The following is a 24980-nucleotide window of genomic DNA, read 5'->3' as shown; positions in this document are numbered from 1 at the left end:
AAAATGAATGTAAAAAATATCGTGTCACCTGCACCAATACTAACTTTATGCTGATGATCAGTACATTGAGATAAGTAATATCGTCGCGACATGAATTTCGGATTAAGAGTAGGGTGGTGATACAGCTTATGAAAAAAATGAAAGGCGGGAAATTCATCGACGTGTTAATAGCGGCTGAAGACCCAGATCTGATTTCATTGAAGATACGCTCGCAGCACGGTTGTGGCTACAAAGAATAAAACAAGTTGCGTTGTTTTAGTTCAAGGGAATGTATCAGGTTTACTTGAAAGAGGTCCCATATAGCTGCACCATATTCTAAATTTGGCCGTAACAAGGTTTTATAAAGTAGTAATTTGAAAGGAGATGGAGCACGAGATGAGTTACGGCGTAAGTATCCCAGCAAGCAGTTGGCTTGTTTAATTATATATCCAACGTGATGATTCCACGTTAATTTAGATGTTATATACACGCCTAAATACTTATATGAACTTGTCGATTCTAAAGGAACCCTATTCAAGTAGTACACATGCAGGTTATCGTTAGATCGGTATACTCTCACAAATTTACACTCGTTAATGTTAAGTTCCATTCGCCACAATCGGAACCAATTACTGACGTTATTAAGGCCACGCTGAAGCAGGGTTATGTCATGTTCGTTAGTTATTTCTCTGAGGATTACACAGTCGTCTGCAAATAAGTGTACGTCAGAAGTTATTACTGAAGGCAATTCATTAATGTAGATAAGGAATAATAGAGGTCCCAAGAAGGAGCCTTGTGGCACACTGGACTGCACGTCGCTATGAGGTGAGTCATGACCATTAGTTGTAACATGTGTTAACATGTTATTCAAATCACCCGACATGTCATTTTATTGATATCGCACATGACCTCATCCTCGGCTAGAAAGCTGGAAAGCTTTGTAAAACCTTTCCGCGAGGTAGGAATGGTACAACCGCGACACATAAACAGTTAAAAAAGGAAACAAAACACGTTCAAGTAAATCTAACGGCCAGGCCAACAATACAACGAAACAATTGCGCATGTTGGCATCGAGTTAAAGATCCTCACCACTCATTCCTTTGCTGAGGCTTCACCACCAAACACAAGGCTCGGTTCATATCTTCCCCCTCTCCCTCCCCACCCCCCACCCCCCCCCCCCCCGCCGCCGGCAGCGAGCGATCTCCCGAGAAGGGTCCCAACAGTGAGCATAGAGTCGCGCGCATTTGTGGTAGGCGCGGGAAGGCGAATGCGCGGAAAGAGCCGCATTCGCTTTAGGAAGTTTAAAGAAGAAAACAAAACAAAAAACGCGAAGAAAACACAGAGCCGCGATTACAAACAAACCAGGCAGCACATACCTTTGATGTCTTTCGCTGACTGCGACCTCGCTTGAAGGAAAGCCTGAAAGTAAAGAGAAATCGGTTAGCCTTTGTCTCGGGGCAACAGAAGGCGTATGGAGACCACCCATAAAAAGACGGCACTAATCCACCATAGTAGTTCCCTAAGTCGACATTATTCGACACCAAGTAAACAGATCGATGCAAGTGACCCGTTCTTTCTTCTTTTTCTTTTTCGGTCCGAGGATTCAAGGCGCAGTCAATTAGTGATAAAACCGGTCAGCCGAAACTAGAGACGCTGTGTCGTTCCTCGTTCAAGCTCAAGGTAGCGGTAAAGCAAAAGGTGCACAAAAGAGAAGCGCGCACGTTGTTTTAGAATAAAGAAAACGGCCCTGTGATTTTCTGATACTGAGCTGTTTTACGAGAAAAAATAATTACTCGAAACCGCCACTGCATGTAATGTAAATGCTACCTTTTTCAGAAAAGCTATTAAAAAGGAATGAGCATTGCCCGTCTTCAACACAAGTCAAAATTTACGCTTTCTTTCAAGATTTGATTCTGAAAACAAGGCGGGAATGTAAGAATTCAGTTCCAGTGCTATTAATTTTGGTGCTTTGACAGTGGTACGTGCGCCACTGAATCCACGTTATCATCGGAATCGGCTGGCCGGGAACGGTGGATGATAAGAAATAAGACGGAGTAAAATGAGTCCTTGCAATATACTGACCGATCTATCTGCAGGAAAAATAAAGACCGCGGTCGATTGCTATATGTTGGATATATGTAATTACAGTAAGCTCAGAATTGACGTTCTTTACCAAAATGGACTTCGAAAGTCTATAGATCGCCTATAAACCATTCTCTGAGATTTGTCCATATACAATATATTTAGAATAGTCGAAAAAAAAGTGCAAGACACTAAGGCTATAAAAAATCCATAGAGATTCTATAGGTATTTGTGTCAAAGAATATAAGACCACAAATCCTTAGACGAATATATAGTTCAGACAAATCTATAAAATTTGTCCATAAAATCCCATGGAAGTAGTGGATACAGGTTAGGTTACAAGTCCTTTGACTATCTATAGAGCAGTGCACAGAAATTGTCTATAGAACGTCTGCTTAGCTTACAGAAAGATGTCTGTGAAGTTTCTACCTACTACCTAAATAAATCTTTGTGCGAGGTTGACGCGGGAATTTTCAGAGCCGGAACATGAACGTCCGATGTCATGTTCGCTGTTCATGGGGACATTATCTTTACGAGAACCTAGCGACACAAAAGAGCCTTGAAGCATCGGAACAGACGCGGCGGGCCTAATGGCAGACGGATTGGTTGTAGGAGGAAGAAAGGAAGCTGATCCGCATCCCGATGCAGCACGCCGCCTACCGCGTTCACAGCAAATCAAGCAGAAAACTGCACACGCCAATTGACTGCGTCTGCGAGCAAACGAGGCTCTGTCCCCCAAAACAGACGGAGCACCGACAAGCAACGGGCCTGATAATCGCACTGATGGCGGTATTACCGCTAATTAGGGGCAGTACTGTCGAGCGATCGGCGTCGCGAGCTCTGTCCGGCAAATCTTGCCGGCTTCGAAAGAGAGAGCGTGGGTTGTTAAGAACGGCCTAGCTGAGGTGCAAGTTTTGCCAGCCAGTTGCGATAGCGGCGTCAACTTTCTAGGAGCGCCACCGTTGCGCTCTAGCCTCGTCGCCGTTGTGACTGAATGCGTTCGGCGGGACAACTATTGTTACCGAACCCACCAACGCCGACCTGTTCTGCTAAGAGCGGGGGAGTTGCCGCGGGAACGTCTACGAAGGCCCCTTCCCACGCGCCGTCCATGACGCAAGACAATGGGCACCCGGCCGCGCTGCGGGGGTCAGCTCGGGGAATGAAAGGCACCCTTCCTGACACAAGCCCCGAGTTCTACGAAGTCCGTCTGACGTCGGCTCCGGACCGTGAACCTCGCGCAAGGAAGTGTCCCCGGTGCCTTGCGTGCGACCGAAGACGGCGCGCTTCCTCCCCGCTTTCTGCCCTTGCGCGCGAGATTGAATCACCATCGTCGGCTCAATCCCACACGCTTTTACTCGCACATACAGCATACGGCGCGCGGCGACGATGTTATAGCCCTTGGACTTTATGCGGAACGTCCCGGCGACGGCAGAAATGCGCGTGAAGTGTGCATATAATTGATATCGCAATAAAACGAGGTGAGTTCAGGCACGCGTGCGCAGGTCGCCAGTAAGTCAAATGCGCTGACACAGGTCAATCGCTCTCAAGAAACGTAGAAGTGCCTTCGCAACCTTGTGGGCGGACAAGCGATGGGGACGGCGTTCGACGAGCTTCTGCACGGACGGCGGCCGATCATTCAGTCACAGAAACCATGAGAAGCATAATATGTATCTTGGTGCAAAACCACCAAAACTGACCACATCTTTTGTTTTTGTTGTTTTTATCTTTCAGCCAAACAATTACTTATCCCAAATAGGATAAAACAGGAGGAAGGAAGTGGTTTGCAGGCGATGCAATGGCGGCCTGAGAAAAAAAGGTCATTCCCGGCATTCCGTACGATAGGGAGCGGTAAATGTTTGGAAAATGTAAGAATGGTCCCTGAAACAATGCCTTCGTGCCACCATTAAAAGTAATAGCTGTTCCTGTACTTCTCGCAGTAATTTGTTTGGTTACCGTGTTGCTATGGTAAACATAATTATGCGTTTCTCGAAGCTAGACAGGGAAATAGCTTCAAATAGCTTCCGCTGTTAATGGTAGAGCCAATATGCCCATTCGGTGGCCCTTTATGCATTCTTTTCTGAACGTTACCGTAGACGATGTACGTATGTGTTGTTATAATTAGTGTGTCCTCCCTTTCAACTCACTGTGTAGAAGAGACGCATTGTTCACAAGGTGGACGCATAAAATCCGCTTCCGTTAAAATCGCTTTTGCTTCAAGGAAACTTAATACCTGTTTGCATTGATGTTCCATACTACAATATCAAACACATCGTGGAATTGACACCTCGATGAAAGGTCGATGAACGTACCTAAGGATATCTGTACTTACCAGAACATTGACGTCAAATGTCGTTATGTCCGAGGTTCACAATGACGTCAGTATATGGTAAGATAGGCTTACGCTAGAATTGCTTACGTTTACTGTCAGTCGTTTAGGACTGCGAACGAGTGTCTAGAAAAGATGTCAATAACGTAAACGCAAGCAGTTGAAGAAATTAGAAACGTCGCGTAAGGCAGATAGTTATGATGCACTACGTACGATTTACAGGCATATATGAGACAGTCGAGAGCTGAAACAACCGGCCAAGGCCACCCCTGTAAATATAGGATCGCATGGTAACGGGAAATCGCGATACACACATATGTTGTTCTTTATGACGACGTCGTTCACTCCTTCAGCAACACCTATTCTGCTCATCGTGCCAGATAGGCTACCGCTCCGTTGCGCGGCCGCTCAGACCTTGTAAAGCACAAACCGTGAAGCGTGTACGAGGCGTAATGAGGCATTCACTCCAGCGTATAACGAAGTATTGAAGCTGCATGTCACGCATTGGTTGTACAACGAATCAGTGACTCATCGAAGAACTAAATGTCCCGCAGGTCGGATCGGAACGTCACTCTGCTAAGTCTTCTCCAGTGCCCACCAATGCGGCGCAGTATGGGTGATCTCTTCCTGGTGAACACAAAAAAGCGCCTGTTTGGTTTCAAATTGCCCGGTAAGTCATCGTTCTAAGTTATTGGAGAAAGCCTCAAAACCCAACGTGGTCAAAATTAACCTGAAGCCCTCAACTACAGCGTCTACTACAGCCAGAGGTTAGCTTTCTCTCTTTCCTTTTTTTTCGTGATGTGGGACAACTTTAGATATAATCAGTTACTCTTCAGATCCGGCGTGTGTACGGATGCATTACGGAGGAGCATATAGTACATTAATTCATTAGCTCCCCAATTGGTTGACACCAAGTTCTGCCGTCCGCATCAATGTAGAGCGGCAACGGCGTGCAGGAAATATACCCGACCTCGAATCCAAACAATGCTCGAGAAGAATAAACGAATAAAACTTTATTTGAAACGGCTCTTCGTCCGTGCCGTCCGCTCAAGAAGAAGTGGAGAGTCCAGACCACTGGAGCTGTTTCGGGATAAGAGCAGAGGGGCGTGCTTGGCAAAGCGACCGCGAAACACTTCCGGTCAAAGCGCGTCGACACTTCAGCCGTTCTCCGTTGCGCAAACTCACTTTCCCCAGGCTCTGTCGGTATCGTGCCAGCAAAACAGGGGCCCAAAAGTTAACACGGATAACGCCTGATCTCGAACGTCGCAGCCATTCCTGATATTGAAAACTCAGATATGAGGAAATCGTCAAGGGCCTAACGGGGCGGTCAAAAACACGCAGAGAAAGCGCAGGGGCCCCCCTCCAGACGGGTAGAAGAGCAAAAAGCGGCAACGCTCAGACAGCAACTGAGTGTGCATCTCTTCCAGCGTTATACGCACCACTGTCATCACGCGGCCCGAGACAGTCAGAGAATGAGACGGAGAATGACACTTAATAAAAAGCATACCAGCACACCTATAAAAAAAGTCTGCGCTGCCCTTAACAACGCTTCTCCTTCACTTTTCAAAAGACTGAAGAGATGCCTCGACTGCTGAGCACTCAAAGTGCGCCATTCTCTCCTCGACCCCCAATTCGGCACTTTCCAGCTACTGCGACAATATAACTTCTTTCCCATTCGGTTGTCGAATGAACCAATAAAAAGAACGCTACAGCTGCCAACGTCTTCACGTCACTGCTGCTGCAGCACTAATCATAGCCCTTTTCCTCTCATTAAAAAAAAAAGCAGGAGGGAGGAAGGGGGGGGGGGTGGCGTTATTTCATCCTAGAAATATGATAGCCATCATTAGGGGACCTTTCCGCAAGAGCAACAGCGTTATAGTGGACAACTAGACAATGTTTTAAAAGATTGCGTGATTTTTAACAGCAGTGGCCGTTCAGGCAAGGTGACACCGCGTTACGGCGCTAGTGGGAGCGGCAAATTCAAAATTATGCGCAAGGCATTGTAATGAGGTTATTAGAAAGGTTGCCGATTCTTACCAGCCTAGTACCTTCCTTCCCTCGCGTAATATACTAAGAAAAAGAAAGAACAGAAAGCCTGCTCCTCTGTAAGTAAGATAGCAGAGCACTCCTGGTTGTCCTGGAAAACTAAGACGGAAAAATAAAAAAGAAAGCTAACGGCATAATTTTTGTCGCGTCGTCTAAAGAAATCATTATCAATGTATAGGCCCATCCATGCTTAGTCCCGAGAGCAGAGGTTAATTTTATGTCTGAATTATTTAGGTATTGTACTTTTTAGTCCGCAACTTTTTTGATGCTGCAGATAATTATCGTCGCTTTGTGTGACATTTTTATATTTCTTTACCTCCCAATTCAATCGCCATTAAAGAGCCAAAGTAACCTAGAAGAGCTTATCACCATTTTATTGCAGTACCAATGCAGGTGAGCGCAGTGAATAGGCGTTCGATGAAAATTTTCCGGAAAGCTTGTGGAAATCAGAATGCGTGAAAATAAAACAGCAAGACAATTTGACTGTATCAGCGACGGCGTAAGTTCTGTCACGGAGCATGACATTGGAGTGGCGGGCGACCCAGCCGAACAATCAATATGCAATATGATAAACACGCAAAGAAGCTCTGTCGCAGAGCTCTACTGCGTTAAATATTCAAAAGACATAGTCTAAGCTTTCTTTCTTTCTGTGCCAGGGAAACCAGACGCCCTCACAACTCCACCTTTGGTTTTTCCGTCTATAAATACAATACAAAAGACAAGAAAGCAAGGAACAACAAAAGAAAACGGAGCCTATAATACAACCTACTTTCTCCGGCATAATTCATGCTTTGTTAGGCTAAAATTCTATTCTCTGCCGCGGTAACTCTCATTATGCCAGCTCGCAAACATCGGACTAAGCTCTGAAGCGGATCAGAGCTTCCCACAACGAACCATTTCGCTAAACATCAGGGCATATGGGCGTGCCATACCCGTATAGTGCGGCGTTGTAAAATGACTCAGCGATATATATGCAAAGACATGGGAAAATATATCCAGACTCTGGGAGCAGGCAACGAAAAGAAGAAGAAAAAAAAAGAGAGGGGGAGGGGTACAGAAGAAACAGAAAACTACATCACTCCATGGCAGCAAAGGGAAAAGATTTTCTGCGAAAACTCTCGCAGGTTGGACACTTTCGAGATTTCCTTTTTTTACTCGTCCCTTCTACCTACCGCGACCTTCATAAAATTTGGGTCACAGCGCCACGAGGCATGCCATGCGAACGCGCAAGGAACGCTAAGCCCGAGGTTCGCCTCGTTGAGCATGCAAGGCCAGTGCGGGCGCTTGCACTTCTCTCGCGCTCCAAACAAGGTTCGCGCGCGCGTTTCCAACACGTCTTCCCAATTTCTAAATTATCTCAGCCGTGCTTTGCCGCATACGAGGCCGGAGCATACTCGCGGAAGTTTCTCATTTCCCAGACAGTAAGCAAGCGGGCTGTAGAGGAAGCCCTCATTTAGGGGCGAAACACGCCCGCTCCTGCGAAGGGCTGGAGCCAGGCCACGCCCGCGCACGGATCCTCTTCAAAGCCTGAGCGCGCTCCCGCGTATTCGGTCCCGCTAAAGAGGGCCAAAGAGAAAATAAAACATGAAGCGTGCCAGAGCTTTCATCGCGATCAAGCGCATTCTCCGCAGTTCCAGATTCAGTGTCGAGGCCGCCTTCTTGTTGTTGTGTGTGGGCGGATGTCTGTGCCGTTTTCGAGAAGCAGCTCGAGGTAGGCGGAGAAGATAAGACATCTGCGGAAATCCCAGCTCTGCTTTTCCGCGATTCAGACAAGGTGCGCCGAAGCGTGCGGTTGCGGCTCCCGCGAATGCGGCGGCCGCTCGACGCGCAGTTATCGGGATCGGAACGTCTCGAGTGGGTTGCGAGACGAAACCGAAGAAGCAGTAATCGAAAGGGCGAAGAGGGAAGCTCCCGGCGCCTGTCCTTCTACTGCATCGGACATGCAAGCAGCACGGCGCCGAATCGAATGAGTACTTGCGTAAACAAGCAGTCAAGGCGGGAGTGAGAGGCAGCTGCATATCTAACGTTTTCAATCATAACATCGGGTATTTTGTTTATTAAATCGGTTTAGTACGCTGTACAAAAATAATAAAAGAATAAAAAAAACAGTGCCCTCCCACTCTGTTAAAATTAAATTATGGGGTTTTACGTGCCAAAACCACTTTCTGAATGTGAGGCACGCCGTAATGGAGGACTCCGGAAATTTCGACCACCTGGGGATCTTTAACGTGCACCTAAATCTAAGTACGCGGGTGCTTTCGCATTTCGCCCCCATCGAAATACGGCCATCGTGGCCGGGATTCGATCCCGCGACCTCGTGCTCAGCAGCCCAACACCGTAGCCACTGAGCAACCACGGCGGGTCCCTCCCACTCTGCGGAGAAGGATGACCAGCGAAGCTGTGTATGTGGGCCCCCCAATGGTGAACTGCACCTCCACCGCGGGTCGGCCCGGCATTGCACTATCTTCGGCATATGCCCCCGTATGGGGAGTGCTTAACGCCTGCTTCCCCTCTGCAACCAGTCGGCACGGTATTGCACAATCTTCGGGATCGGCCCACGTATGGGGAGTGCTAAAAGCCTGCGGCACTTCCACCGCGGGTCGGCCCGGCATTGCACTGTCTTCGGTATTTTTTTTTTTCTACACGCACACACCATAGTGGGAACAGCGTTACGCGTGACGCACTGAAGTGCCAGCTCGTGTGAACAAAAACTTGCACGTTGTTATATTTCACTATGGTAACCGCAATGCAACATCATTATCAGATCCTATAAGTCAATGATTATCTATCGACATCGGCATAACTTATTTTCGTCCATGCACCTTTGCTACCTCACCTAGGAGAAGCTATAACATCACGATCTAATGAAGCCGTCTATCTGCCTGCTACTCCACAACGGAAACACAACAGGCGAACGACTGATTCTTGTTTCTTGCCTCTAAGCCGGACAGATATGGACCACAGCTCTCGCTATATGTAACACATCCTGCCTCTTACAATAAAAATTACCATGAACGTAACTACCGCTATGTAACGGCGCCCACATACATATAGTTATGCGAATCAGAGTTACCGTTTTACTAGAATCCCTCAAACCACGATGGAGAGCCACAAACCCACGCAACCGCTGCTACTACTTCACTTGGCTATTCCTCCCCGACTCTGTCGCTCTCACCCTGCAAGTTGCTCCGCGACGAACATGCCAGGACGTACCTCACCATATGGCCGAAGGGCACGTTTTGACTTATGTATTGCTATTGCATCAAAACCCTCACCAGGTCAAATTGTGCAATAGTATCATCCACATTATATCCATCCACAGAGGACACGCATACCGTACAGGTATCAGGATCATCCCGCAAAGAAAGAAAGAGAGAGAAAAAGATTAGAAATGTAGGGAGGTCAAACATACGAGCCTGCGGTTCGCTAAGGCACAGTGTTACAAAATCAGGCATGACACTGACGGGTTAGTCATGATCTGTATAACGCTGTCACATTAAAAATAAAGTGATTACCAATCAATCATTTATTTACTATACCCAGGAACAACAACAACAAAAATAGTAATGATAATAATAATAATGACGACGACGACGACGACGACGACGACTATGATGATGATGATCTGATGACAAGATAGTCCATTCCTTGTTATCACCAATAAATTGCAATGAAGACTCTGTCGCACTGGACAGGTGGCGGTCGGCCAGAGATAAGACTACCGGAAGCTTTTGCAAGGCTGTGCACACGCTTGCAGCTAACAGCACTCCTCGCCGCGAAGACTGAAAATCGTCAGTTCCGCCTCGAAGACACGCCTCGACCAATGTATCCGTGCCCAAACTTAAAGCCAAGCATGATATTGTTTACTCTGGGGTATACACTAAAGAGAATATCTAGAGAATCTCTCTACAGAATCTCTAGTCACCATCCACACCAAAGGGACAGTACGCGCACGACAGGCAGAAAGCGAGCTGAGTAAGCATCACGCATGATCTGGCCGACTGCCTGCGTGTGTCAACAGCTACACGAATACCAGAGGGGTAAACACTGCACTAATGGCAAACCCGCTTTATTTAGCCCGTTTCCGGGCAACGAGAACCGAAATTGCGACAACGTGAAAGGCCTGGCGGGAATTATACGCCTCGATGCAGCGAGATAAAGGCTACTTTTTTTTTCTTGTATTTACAAAGGCGGCTGTGCGGATATAACGGGCTGAAAGCAGACTTAGGTGGCGAGTTTCAGAAAAGAGATCACGCTAAAGATAAACTCTGTTTCAACGACGGCAACTCAAAAAAGCAATGAAACACCAATCAAAGGAGCCCGCACGGTTCCTTAATTGAACGCTGGGAACATTTGATTTGTGCAGCCGAATAACTAGGTTCAAAAACGTAACCTTGCAGGAAGTGTGGCAAGAAAAGCTGGTTTGCCAAATGTCAATACCAACAAGCAAGGGCAAAAGACTATGGCAGAAATAAAAGAAGTCACACATATTTCAATAAAAGTGAAAGTGCACTATACGATGGTGACCTATGAACATCCGTTCGACTGTTTTCTTTGCTGGTAGCGTCAGTTTTTTTCTCTCTCGGGTCTTAGTGCAGGGTTGCACATACCTTAGAGAAATTAAAAACATAACAAGATATCGCGGCGACGAATGTTAGGATGTTCGGAACTCCTGTCCCAGTAACTATCAAGCTTCAAAGAAAGGAAAAGCCAGAGGTTGGCTGTGAGAGCCCTTTCAAGCCCCTGTTGCACTGCTTTTATTTACATCCCGCAGGCCTAAGCTGATGAAATGAGCAAGCTTGACTTCAATAACGAAAAAAGGCGACGAAGGCTGCTGAAAAGGCCATCAAATGAGGTCTTGCTGTCTAAGACGCAGATGCCCTGGTTCTCAGATGTCACTGCTATAACCACTTCTAGACCTCGACCCGCGGTGAAGATGTTTTTTGCGAGAGGAGGTCACATACACACATGTGCTGTACGTGCATTTGTTGATTGATTGATTGATTGATTGATTGATTGATTGATTGATTGATTGATTGATTGATTTTCTATCTATAGGGCTGTACGGCCGAAAGACGGGGGCTATGACACGTCGTAGTAACTCCGCATTCCGCATTACTTTCGACCAAGCGCACGGCACCTCTCTCTCTCTCTCTCTCTCAGAGAGAGAGGGGGATATATATATATATATATATTTAGTATGTTTATTTCCGCACTAACTACATACAGTAAACATTTCTGCTTGTGTGTGCGTGTGCGTGTGTGTGTGTGTGCGTGTGTGTGTGTGCGTGTGCGCGCACATGTGCGTGCAAGCGGGCGCGCATACAGTTGTTACACTGCAGCATCCAAAACTGTATAAAGAGTACGTAACTGGCAGACGCACCGCATGATATTGCGCAGAAGAAGCAACGCAAAGCGAATAATCGAATTCGAGCACGACAGTCTCGGCTTTCCGAGTCTCTTCCGTTCCGAGTTTCCTCCCGAAATTCTCAAGAAAGGCGATTCTTGCCTCTGCTGTCGGCGTTCTCGCTGCAACGTTCGGCCCATTTCTTAAGTGCGCCGAGCAAACGTACTCGCACCGTGGTACATCGCTCGCGCAGGGCGCAAGCTGCTAAGCGTACGACAACCATTCCCGCTTAGTCCGCACAAGAGAAAGGAAGACCGCTGTCAAGAGCAGCCACTACAAGAAGCACGCAGAAATTGTGTCTAGGACGGCGCACACCTGTGCAGCCTGTGCGATTGTCGTATTAAACGCAGCTGCACCTTCCTTTCTTTCAGTCCTGGATACCGAAGGCGGTCGTGAGCTCAGTAATGTTCCGCGAAACGCTCCGAAGGGCACGGTTAGAGCTCGCCAATGCTTTTTTGCGCACCATCTCGCAGTGTAAAGGCGAAGAAAGAGAGACCGGTTTTCCGCTGACGCAGCAGTTTGCTGGCAACAGGCATCCGAAAATTATAAGCGATATCGTCACGCAAAATGGAACTGATCTGTAGGAGTTAAACAAAGAAATAACGACAAGGTGCCGACAGGGCGCCGTCTTGAAGCAACATTTTCAAAACAGGTTTGGTCAAAGCCGTTCCGTGCTACAGCGCCCGTTTAATATATCTTTATGGTATCCTCAACACAGCCGTCGTTGGGGATACCTGTTCGTTTGTAATAAACGAATCACTGGACCAAAGCCTTGTCGCTGGGCAGAATTCAAGCTGACTAGAGTTGTACCAGTATTACAAATGAACCTCTAGAGGTCTTTAATAAACAATATCTATATCGTAATATTTGCGATATCGGAACTTCTAGAGAAAGTATTCACGCCGTGTGCTTGACCTACGCTGTCAACTGTATGTAAAACGAGTTGCCTTCCATAGTCATCAGACTATATACCACTGAACGGAGACATTTATTTATTTATTTATTTATTTATTTATTTATTTATTTATTTATTTATTTATTTATTTCAATACCCTTACGGTTGGCCGTTACAGAGGAGATCGGACATCAGCTACTACAAACACAAACATCAGTACACAACATGCTCTTCAAGCGCATACGTAAAGTCTTTCAGACCTGTAAGAAACAATGGAGGTGGTCCAGTCGTCACATATTTGAGGAAGGAAAGAATAAAGGTGTTGCTTTATACGACAACGAGAAACAGAAACTATGAGGATGATCGATACTGAATGATATTAATGAAGAACGAAGAAAATAATTCATTTCTAAATATGCAGACTGCAATAATAGAAGTGGTGAAATAAGGCAAGGTGCGTTATTTTTCTACGTGAGTAAAGCCATGGTAGGCGTAACGCCGTTTTCATTGATGAAACGCTGGAGAAACAGGAGAGTTTGATAAGATGAACGCTACGATTCTGTATGGCTTCAATATTACCGATGATCTTCAATGAATGTATTCCACATAGCAGATGCATATTCTCGTTTACAAAGCGCAAATTTATTTTAAAAGGTGAGTTCAAGGGAGGAAGGAACCGCTGGAAAGTGGCGACGTACGTACCCAAGCATTAGGTTATTATTAACAACACAGTTACTGTGTGTCCTACTTTAACGATAGGTATTCAGAAGTGGTCACGTCCTGGAGAACAGAACCATCAATGTTATACGTCGAAACGTTCGCAGTAGGTCTACGAGCAATTCGCATTAATTCGCATTTCTTGGCATTCAGTCACACTTTCCATGCATTACGCCTTCCAGTAATATTGTGAATATGCGACTGTATAGTGGTGATGTGCCGTACTAACAAATCACGCGGTGAACTGCACAGTCACCTGTGAAGAGTCTAATCGAACAGGCAACACCTTCAGCTAGGCAAGCCGTATACGTCTCTGATCTCCTCGAGATATTTAATTTTGAGAGCCAGGTGCTATAACCACTGCACGACGGAAGTTGCGTTAAGTGATGAAATAGATGAGATAGTAGGTGAGCGAGAAAAAAGAAATTTCAAACAACACGATACAAAAGAGGTGGACAAGGCAAAAAAGTGCTTGTGCCCTGTTTTCTTTCGAGCTGTGTGCGTGCCTTTTGCGCTCACTTACTATGTTAAAATATGCATCCACAGGCCCTCAGGAAATGTTCTCAAGTTTAGGGTACAGAGGGAGGGTGTTACGCAGCTAAGACGCACGTGCGGCGAGGCCTTCGGCGCGCGCTTCGCGGAGGACTACACAGCCTCCCGCCGCGTGATAAATAATACGGTTCAAGCACTTGCCTGAGGAGATGCAAATGAATTACGAGTCCCCACAAATCGTAATACCGTGTAAAGGCATTTCAAATGGCTTTAATGCGTTGTGAGGCGCTCGTGTACACGCGTTTATCCGAAGAGACGCGGGCTCCTCTCGGCATTTGCATCTCAATCACTCCCAGATTCTGACGAACAGGTTTCGTGAGGCGCGGATACCTTAAAACATTTTTCGCGCAGCGCTACCGCTCTGGATACACGTTACCGTTTCAGTCATTCGTCACGCGCTGAAGCGACCCGGCGCATAACCAGGGCGGCCTATTGGTGCTGCTGTTGCTGGAATCTGACTGACGTGGCAACGTGACGTTACAAGGCAGAGTAGTAATGGAATACACTGACGATGCAATAATGCACCATTGCAAGGCTACATCAGCCTGATATCAGGGCTCCACTTACACAACAAAACACCTTCGTTTTCGTAGCCAGCAGCATCTCTTATTAGGCGTGCAGTTACGGTTCCCTTCTACGGTCCCCTACCATTCAGCGTGCTTCTTTTTTTCTTCCTTTTTTTTTTGGCAACATGCTACGATTAGCGAAGTGACAGTCATTTCAAAACCTACAAACTTGAAAATGCATGTCTGAAAGATAGTCCCATACCTCTCACATGCTCGCAAGGACACGAATTCCGCAAGTGGTGACCGCGTGACGCCTTGAACGAGCGCGAGACAACATTTAAAAAAAGAAAACAGAAACATGGAGAACTCGCAAGAGGCATGTTACAAATTAACGTTACGCGACAGCGAAGAGCCTTGTATCATAGCCAGCAATGCGATTGTCCGTTTGCGCAGAAAACACGGTTACTGTAGGAAACCGCTGTCACTAACTTTCGGGTGAGTTTCGAACTATGCGTTCTCCTCGGGTCAAGAGAGCCAGCTATCCTTTCATTTCTCGGTAAGTTTGATAACTCGAAACGGGAGACAACATCTGGATCGTCGGGAAGCGCGCAGGGACGGATAATAGGGAAGCGGAAAGCTTCTAAAAAAAAAAATACGTCAACTCCAGGCATTGTCGCGGAGATGCTCGCATCTGCAGAAGCAGCGAGCCCTGCACAGCTCACGCGTTAGCCTATAGGAGCGACCAAGTCAACAGCGCGTAAGCATGCGCGCTATTTCATCAACCGTACGTTCAACATTATAAGGTACACTTTTCCTTCCCGGTGGCTGCGTTGCAATGCGTGCGTTCCGAGATGAACGCGCTCCATCGCACGGCAACAAAAGAATATGGAAGCACTTGAAAACACGGCAGCGGAACGGGCGGCGAGATGAGTGGAGTTCCGCGTGTCGAGAATCAATGAAGTATGCTCGAGAATGCTACTGCCTACGTTCCCTGTATCCACTCTTCCGTGACAGGAATGCCAAAAGTTAACGTTTCTCGCGTCACCTCTTCTTTCCTTTTCTTCGACGGTCTCGGCGGCATGACTATACTTGCCGTCGTGTCGCTGCATGCCCCGCATATGAGGGAAGCAAAATAGCTTGTTTTTTTTTTGTTTTTGTTTGTCATTTTTGTGCCTAATATCGGAATAATGTAACTCGCTGCTATTTGGATCACGCAAACAAAACTGAGAGGCTTTTCTTAATCTTCAGCGGCGAACAACGCCCTTGATAGAAAAATAAACAAAATATTACGCACGTAAGAAGCTTGTTTCGCAAGCACGGTGAGCGATAAACTACAGGTACCGGAGTGAACGCCAAAAACACGATCTCGCGTCTCGGAGTGAGCGATACCGGATAGGGATATCTTTCTATGCTTAAATAAGCCCGTGACAGCACAGAAGCGCGTCTTCTGCACTACACATGTCATACATAAGCTTCTCGAGGTGCCCTAAAACGAGGAATCATATGAGTATTCATTCTTTGTCACTTCGCACAACAAAGAAAGAAAAGAAAGAGGAAAAATTGCTAGCTCTGATTTAAAACTTTGCGTTCAATATCCGCGAGATGCTATCTATCTGAAATTCTCACATTGCTTTTTTTACAGCTATACGTGTGCGTGCGTGTTTTCTTGCGAAACTGGCTAGACCTTTAACGATTCTCCTTTTTGACTTGTTCGTTGCCCGCCTACTTCCATCAATTTTTTTTCCCTTACTAGCACTACCAAACACTCAACCTGTCCCTGGAAGTGAATCGGTGCCACCTTCACGGGTCATTTCTTTTCTTCTTGTTGTTCTCCTTTTATCTCCTTTTATCTGTTGTAAAAGAGATATTCTGTAAATTGTATTGCCCGTCCTGCTTGCACCAGATTGGTCTGCAGTATGTAATAAATAAAGTAAAGTAAATAAATCATCATCGTGCCTTTTTTCGCGTTTCTTGAGAGCGAGAACGCACCAGGTTATTATTATTATTATTATTATTATTATTATTATTATTATTATTATTATTATTATTATTATTATTAACTAACCACGACAAGGTATTCTACGAGAATGCACGACGCATGCATACTCTTACAAATGGATAGTGCGGCTTTGAATCATTCGGCTGACGTGAGATGCATGGAAGAACAGCCATGAAACGACGGAGAAACGCTGCGCACGTTTAAGGCAGCCGTAGAACACGATTAGCGTATAGAATAAAGGCGGTTGGCCGGGCGAGTGCTCTAGGTGCGTTCAGAATCTACTCTAAGAAAAAAGGCAAACGTTCCGTCTCGCACGGGCGAGCTCATGCCCGAAGGAGTCGCGACCAAGAGAACCGACGCAGCGTACGCACCCTAATAGGCTATTGCCCGAAAGCCGCATCCCGACAGCGCTGACGAACACAGGTCCGCCTCCATGACAGGGCGCCGCACTAATCCCCGAAATCCCGAAATAATAGCCCCCAGCACCGGTGACGCACCAATCATAATAGTAAGTACCACATGCCAAGCGCAGGAGCGGGCTTCGAATTACAGCTGGACAGCTAAACTTGGTTTTAGTTAGTGGCTGCATTTCCCGCTGAACGCGCAGAACAATGCTCTGCGAACAACGGCTGAAAACGCGATACGAGACGCTCCGCAACGGCTTTTGGAGCATTTTTTTTTTCTTTTTCTGAACGTTACGCCATCAAAGCTCTCGCGTCGCCGCCGTATGCGAATATTCAAAACTTTCGAAGAGCGAACCGAATATTGTCCTGTTCAATTCGGTCCCCGAAGCGAATAGTCACAATTCAAAAATCAGAATAATTTTCCGATCACGTCGTCAATTGACGTCGTCGTCAATTTCGATCAAGTGCATCACGTCGTGCACTGTGCACGAAACAGGAAATTGAAGCAAAAATGCTACAACTTTCATCCCGTCCGCAGCAGATATGATGCGTAGGCATAACCGTTCGCTCATCAAAGACGGCGACACGTCTTTTCCTCGTGCCACCGTGGAAAGTGCTGACGCATCTTCTATTGCGTCAGCACTATTGAGGCATGTTCCCTTATAATTGCTCGGTAGCACTGAACATTCTCACGCGATTAAAAATGCTGCTTGAAGCGACATACTATTGCTCGGAAAATAATCAAACAATGAGGTCTTTTTAACGGAAAGTCTACATACTAGTAAGCTTCCACCAACACGACATAGAGGGAACTGCCTGAACATTTTTTCAAGTTTTGATAAACTCTACGGCACTCCATTCAGTACACTGCGAGAAATGAAAGTTGCTAATAGATCTAAACGAACGACCCGCTCTCAGAAGGCACTGAACAGAGAGAGAGAGAGAGAGAGAGGAAGACTGAGGTAAACCAGAGATTATCTCCGGTTGACTACCCTGTACCGGGGGAGGGGCAAAGGGATGGCGATAGGAGAGAGAGAGAGAGAGAGAGGGGGGGGGGACAAAAATGGTATGAGCCAGCAAGCGTTGTGCCTCCCCCCCCCGACCCACCCACCCACCCTAACACCGGATGACAGTTGCCAGGTAGATCTCAACAACAACAAACACAACAGTTTCAGATAGTACTGTTTTCCTCCAGTAAATGAAACGATGGTCGTGCGACAGTGTGAAACGCGCATTTGACCAGACTTCTGCTTTCTGCTCGTTTTGGAACCCTTGTGCCAGGGCACGCAGATATTTCGGCGTCTCTTTATTACGTGCATTTTCTGTGCCCGGCGTAAAGCGCGAAAGTTAGCCACTTGGTTAACAAGCTTTCGAAAAGTGAAGCAGGCTGGATCGCGCAAGAAAAATGTTCGAAGACCAAGAATAGCCAGTCCTCACTGCCACATGGTTTTGTGCTTGTCTTAGGGAGACGTCAAATAATCGTGGGAAGTGCAACGCGATTTAATCCCTGCTAGTCAGCGCAGAAAACTCTCAATTGTTTTCAAAAACCTGCTGTTGCAAACACTGGAATTTAGAAACGGTAACACCAACAGAACAGCAGGGTATTAAACTCACGTCGAAAGTTTTGAGAACAACGAATTTTGCAATCAGAAGTAAGTCAAGCTTACTCGTGAATTTACTCCTTTTTTTTGTTTTAGAGCGACCGGTTTATGTTCAAAGGAAAAATAGAAGTGCCACCTAGCGACAACAAGGCTTAGCCTTCTATCATTAGGGACCATGAGCAAGTTTGATAGCTAAACTCGCGGACAACTTTCTGTGGCTACGAAGGGAACGCTACGCAGGCAAAGCGCGCACAAGTGAGAGCGCTTCTGAAGAGTCCCGCGTTTTAATCCACGATAGTTTAGGCTGGGGAAGAGAAAACATAAGCACCTTATTAGCCTCCGTTAAGTGAGACAGAACACACCATTGATTGTAAAGGCTTACTTTTTTTGCGGCTTTTCCTTTTCGCGTCTGGGCAAACGCGAAACCATCGCACGTGGAGGCTGCGTCGATTCAGCGTCTGTTCCGAGCAACCAAAACACACGCTGCCAGACTACTTGGCGCGGTAATACATGTGCTGCAGCTACGCACCCGTAGCTTTCCCATCATAGCCACAGAAAGTTGTTTGCGAGTATTGGCAACATTTTTTTTTTTTTTTGCGAGGCATACTAGCCGCACAACCACGCTCTTCCTTGCTGCGCCGGGCGCGGCCGCGTAGCTACCATATGACGTCATAAGAGCTGCAAAAGTGGAGGCTCAACTCGTGCGCTCGCTTGCGGCCGCGTAGCTACATAGCCGGGTCTCAGCTCGTACGCTCGCTTGCATGAGTTGTTTCTTCGTCTAGCCAAACCAAATAGAGCCAAGCAACAGCAGTTCACCAGGCTAAACAGTGGTTCAACAACTAAAATAAAGGCTAGTATGCTTCGCATCCTGGGCTTAACCTCAGCTAAGCCACAGCCATTTTTTTTTGGTATGCGTGTAAACCTAAACCTCGTCTCTTGTAATGCAAGTCACTTTTTAAAGCACCGTGAAACTTACACCAGCTGACTAGACTAGTTAGTGGCTAACTTTCGCTCTTTACGCCGGTCACAGAAAGTGTAAAAGAGACGACGCTGAAAGAGCTGCATACCCTGGCCCAAAGGCTTCAAAACGAGCAGAAAGCAGAAGTCTGAACAAATGCGCAATTCACACTGCCGCACGACCATCGTTCAATTTACTGGAGGAAGATAGCAGTATTATCTGAAACTGTTGTTGTTGTTGTTGTTGTTGTTGTTGTTGTTGTTGTTGTTGTTGTTGTTGAGACCTACCAGGTCCCTGCTATCAAGTGTTAGGGGGGCATTCTCAACCCCTAGGGGGGTGGCACAACACCGGCTGGCTCATGAAGGGAAAGAGAAAACATTTATGCTTAATTAGGTTGGGCGTCTTCCATTATCATCATCATTTATTGACCCTTGAAGGCCCCTGTTGGAGTATTACATAAGGGGGAAGCTTAGAGAAAGCCCGTAGAGAAAACGGCACATCGAGAAAGAACAGTGAGCGAAGAACAGGAGCTATTAAGAGAGAAGGCGCACATTAAGTAAAGGAGAAGAGAAAGATTAAAAGAAAAAAAAAACATGAAGAACGACACAGACCTAAGACATACATGTACGTCACACATTTCGCAGAACTTAACGTTCGGCAGCTGGTCCTCCTAAAACATCTACGCCAAATCAGAGGTCAGAATGTTTAGATAACAAGTGGGAGCCTTAAATTATTGACATCTAACCCCCGTATGCAGAAATGCAACTTAAGTTGAAGCCCATGCTTGACTTGATCCGAGTGACGCCTATCGGGAACGCGCCGAAGGAAACGCAGTGAGCGTCTTTGGGTACGTTAACGCCAGGCGTCATCTAAATCAAGTCAAGCATGTGCTTCGACTTAAGTTGCATTTCTGCATACGGGGGTTAATATAGGATGTCCAGCGCTTTGATCCACTGATTACGAAGAAAGCAAAGAAGGAGGGTGAATGCCGCGCTCGCTCCCCGAGTCATGCATGCGTGGTCACTGGAATGTTCTATGTGCTGCCCGCGCAACTAGCTGATAATGAAGGTGCGTACGTTCCTTCATTCGTTCGTTTATTCGTGTGTCTGTGCGTGCGTGTGTGTGTCGCAGCAATGCCGGTTGAGGGCGATAAGCCCTATGGCGATTTCTTTGACGGTGTGCCAACAAACAAACAAACAATTATTATTATTATTATTATTATTATTATTATTATTATTATTATTATTATTATTATTATTATTATTATTCGCAGCGTACTATACAGGGTTTGTACGCAAAGTAATGAGACTGGGTCTGGTAGAAAGAATTTACTGATCCGATCAGTACATATTAAAATTCTTCAAAATACTCTCACTGGGCGTCGATACATCGCTGCCAACGTGATTCCCACGCTGCAAAGGCTCCCTGGAAGTGAGCTGCCGCAGCCTGTTTCAGAGAGACTGAAACGAAACGATGACCTTTCAGGCTTCTCTTGAGCTTTGAGAACAGGAAAGTCTACCGAGCTCACATCGGGCCAGTGCGGTGGCTATGGCAAGGTTGCAACCCATATCAGGGCTAGGTAAGCGGTCACAACGACGACGGTGCGGGCTGGAGCGTTGTCGTGATGGAGCTTCGAGCGATCGGCAATCCCTGGTCGTTTGTTTGACGGCTCTGTGAAGACAAGCGCTCAAGGACTTCTTTGTAGGTCACGGCGGTGACCGTTCGTCCCGGTGGTACGAATTCTTTGTGGACCACCCAACGCTTGTCAAATAAGACACTGAACATTGTCTTAACCTTGGACTTCTACATTCTCGCTTTCTTGGTGCGCGTGGAGTTCGTGGTGTGCCACTCCGAACTTTGGGGCTTTGTTTCGGGGTCGTACTGGAATACCCATGATTCTTCGACTTTTAATACGGCGTCTAAGAAGTCCCGTTCGCTTTCTAACTGCATCAACATCTAACGGGAAACGTCAACTCGTCAATGTTATTGTTCATCTGTAAGCGCTTACAGAGCGCGCGGCTTCACCCGACCACTCGGAGAACAAGGACGCCCCCACTATTCACAATGAAATCACAAAACACTACTACGTACAATGTAGAGAGCATAGCACGCCACACCGCACGCTACCTCGGGCTCAAGAGGTTACACTAAGAATCCTACAAACAGACACATACCCCACGCAAAACAGACTACACCACTATATGCCTGAGCTCTACGACAAGTCTTATTGCACCAATCGCAATACATCCCTTAACGTCTATCATTTACTCTGGCCATGCTCGCAAGCTTACATAAACTTCGAACCGGACAAGCGCAAGTTTGAAGAAGCAATCCGGAGCGAAGAACTCGCTCCCCAACTCTGGACCGTCCAGCAGGTCTACGACGCTGTCAGGAAACTCAAATTCCCGGTTCCGTCGTGGGAGACGCCCACTCCAAGAGAGCCTAAAGCTCTCGTAGCCTGCAGGACCTTGAATAAAGTTGATTTTCTTCCTTCCTTTGTTCATCCCTGAACATCTGTGGCGCCAATTTCGAACAAAGTTTCCGCATGTTCAAATTTCCAGGAATGATTTTGTGAGCCTTTGTTTTGCATATTGTGGTATTGTGGTACCACAAGCGCCTCGCGACAGGCAGTCTCATTACTATATACGGACAAACCATGTATATGGAATGTATACTATGTATACCATACATGTACCATAAATCGCACCGAGTGGCCAATCACGGAGGTGACGGTGACGCGGCGGCTTGGCAGTCCGCTAATATTCGAACTGCGCTGTCATCCCCGACCTTTCCCCATGTGTGCTCTCTGATAATTTTTGTTCCATCCTCCTTCCCTTGTTCTATAGCTCACTGTCGCCATACGGGCAGATCAAGCATTGCTGTTAACAGCAGAGCCAGCTACGCGGGTTGGCACGATGATCCACCTTCATCACAGCGTGCACCGAAACATCAAAGGCTCCACCACAGCGACGAATATGCTTCAAAAGAGCCATGCTTTCACGTTCAGCGGTCACCATTTCAAGTATACTTCGTTCCAAAGCCCGCATAAGCGCCAAGGATACACGACGGTTTCAAATGCATCGCCACCACCAAGAAAAAATTTGTACAAGCACCGTTATCCCCCCCCTCCACCTCCCCTATTGCATGGTGGCAGGCTGCGCGCCAAATGATTTGGTAATATTTGCTACGCGCAAAACAACAGTTATAGCTCAGCGAGCCAGCGGGCACAGCGCGCCAGCGTATGTAGATTGCACTGGGCATGCGGTACCGCACATGCGCACTGGCGTCTACGCTGCCCCATTGGGCCCGCTGAGATATATCTAATATGTAGAGCAGGATTCAGCGAGCTAGCGTTAAGCTCCACAGATGAAGAAGCTGGACACTCTGGCACATCAAACAGTTCCGGTAACACACACCTCGCAAAGGGATAACACAGGCAGCGCAAACAGGCGGCGCAACGCGCTGCCTTAAGGACAATACCTCAGTACGTGCCGAACAAACTAATATATCTCTTTCGAAATTAAGCACGCAAGCTTTACAAGTGAGAACGAGCCAAGTTCATCGCTGCACAGTTAATTGGAAGCTCAATAATGAGATCCCGTTTGTTTTTGCCGTCAAGAAAGAAAGGATCTAAGCTGCGCAGATTTTGAAACTCGAGCTAACGAATTAGATCTGCCATAATAACGGACTCTCATACTCCAGACCAAGAAGGGGATGCGTCGCTAGTAGCACAGGTTGTACAAACATTCTTCGGGGCTTCAAAAAAACTATATCTTATCCGCGCTGGACCTGCTCAGCAGATGGGGGACGAAAGACTGCAAAAAACCACCCCTTGTATGGTGGTGTTGGATCTAGAGGACAATCCGAATTGCTGTCCCCCAGATATTGGACCTTGCCGTTGGGTGCGGGAGTTGGCCGAGGTTGAGGAGGACATTGAGATGAAAACTGGAGGTTTATTTACATTATTTACAGTGAGAGTACAAAGAAATTAACAGTCATAAAGTCATTACGGGCCGGCAGCAACTCGGACGCTGCGGCCCGTTGCAAGAAGCTCGAAAGAGATGAATGAAGGAATGCTCTCTTGCTGCTCCCGGTCTCTGGCTTTTAACCCCTTCGGTGTCTCGAAGTCACGTCACGCTCGGCCAATCGGCGAGCCCGCTCAGGTGGCGCCATTTTCGGCCAATGGTAGGCGCCCGTGCGAAGGCAAGTCACACCCGGCGCAGAGGGTCGCTCCTTGGGCTCCACTTGTCCGAGGGATTACTTGTCTCCGGTATTGCCTTCCTGGTCTGCAACTGCCGTCACAAAGGCGGACGGGGGAGGATTGCTCCCAGGGCTTCCCGGTGCATTACGGCCGTCGTTGCCTCGCGGCTTGCAAGCGCCGTCACAATAGGCGGATGAGGGGAGACGGGTTGTCTTCGAGCGACCTTTCAGAGCTGCAAAGCAGCTTTCCTCGGGACCCAGGTTACCTGGAACCGTGCCAGGCTCCCGCTACATGTTCAGGAAGAGTCAAACAGTGGTACAATAGCTCCACATAAAAGCGCACGAGGTGGGGGCCGCCAAATTGTTTGGACGTGCTGCGCCTCGGGAACGTGGTAGATGTGCTTCTGCGCTCATTAATTAGGTGTGACGCGATTCGATGTGGTATGGTGAAATCGAAGGAGGCTGAGGGAAAGGTCCCGTATCTAACAGTGGCCATCTTGTAGCCCAATGAATGCAAGAATATTAAGGATGTTTCAGCCTTTCAACCGTTCCCGTCGGCAACATTTTGCAGGCCACGAACGCTAGACTATTCCAAGTGTGCCTCGTGCTGTGTTTGTGATTGCGACGACGAGGTTATACAACATATCCTTGTACATACCGCCCCTGTTTTGACAATGTAAGAAAAATTGCGAGCTGCTTTAGACTCTTTGAACACGACTGAACTTTGAAATCGCCTTTGAATGCGCCGTGAACACTATTATGTGTGCACGCGAGCATTACTTGTTATTCCTTGCCTTATCGGAGCGAAATGCAAAACCACTTGTGTAGTTAGATTTAGTTACACATTAAAGGACCCCAGGAGGTCAAAATTGTTTCGGCGTCCCCCACTACGGCGTGCATGCCTCATAACCAGATGGTGGTTTTCAATTTCAATTTCATTTTCCCATCTTACAGTACGGATGAAGGGGTTGCATGAAAAAGCTACGCCAGTGCAGCTTGACGAGTCTACAAACCTAATGTTCAGCAGGGAGGCAGCACTGGAACTTGTACAATCTTATAAAACATGGATAAGTACAACGAGGAATCACCAAAGAATACAGGAAACAGCAATATGTACACAAAGGTAAACTTAAGCAATGTTATTTAAATAGATAGTATGAAGCTCATCGCGCGAACATGAAAACAAATCGAAATTAATAAGACCATAATCATTAATAAGAGACTGAAGAGTATAGTGAAGGCGTTCTTTTCCAAGATTAAGTCGAGGTGTCCGCACTATCCATTCCTCGCCATGTCTCGTTGGAAAGC

The 24980-nt window shown here is 46.9% G+C and overlaps 2 protein-coding genes across 8 annotated transcripts in view; both read right to left on the bottom strand.

Moving 5' to 3' along the window:
• LOC135903923 (RWD domain-containing protein 2A) overlaps window positions 1-24980 on the bottom strand; it is a 481045-nt gene that overhangs the window by 208885 nt on the left and 247180 nt on the right. The gene's annotated exons all lie outside the window — the stretch shown is intronic.
• cv-c (crossveinless c) overlaps window positions 1-24980 on the bottom strand; it is a 448361-nt gene that overhangs the window by 217722 nt on the left and 205659 nt on the right. For all 7 annotated transcript variants that reach the window (XM_065434288.2, XM_065434291.2, XM_065434292.2 and 4 more), the window contains one exon: window positions 1356-1398. In XM_065434288.2, the coding sequence (XP_065290360.1) occupies window positions 1356-1398 (43 nt within the window). The remainder of the gene's footprint in view (window positions 1-1355; window positions 1399-24980) is intronic.

Source organism: Dermacentor albipictus, chromosome 3 (assembly GCF_038994185.2).
Source record: "Dermacentor albipictus isolate Rhodes 1998 colony chromosome 3, USDA_Dalb.pri_finalv2, whole genome shotgun sequence".
NCBI lineage: Eukaryota > Metazoa > Arthropoda > Arachnida > Ixodida > Ixodidae > Dermacentor > Dermacentor albipictus.
This window is presented reverse-complemented; position numbering and strand designations above follow the sequence as displayed.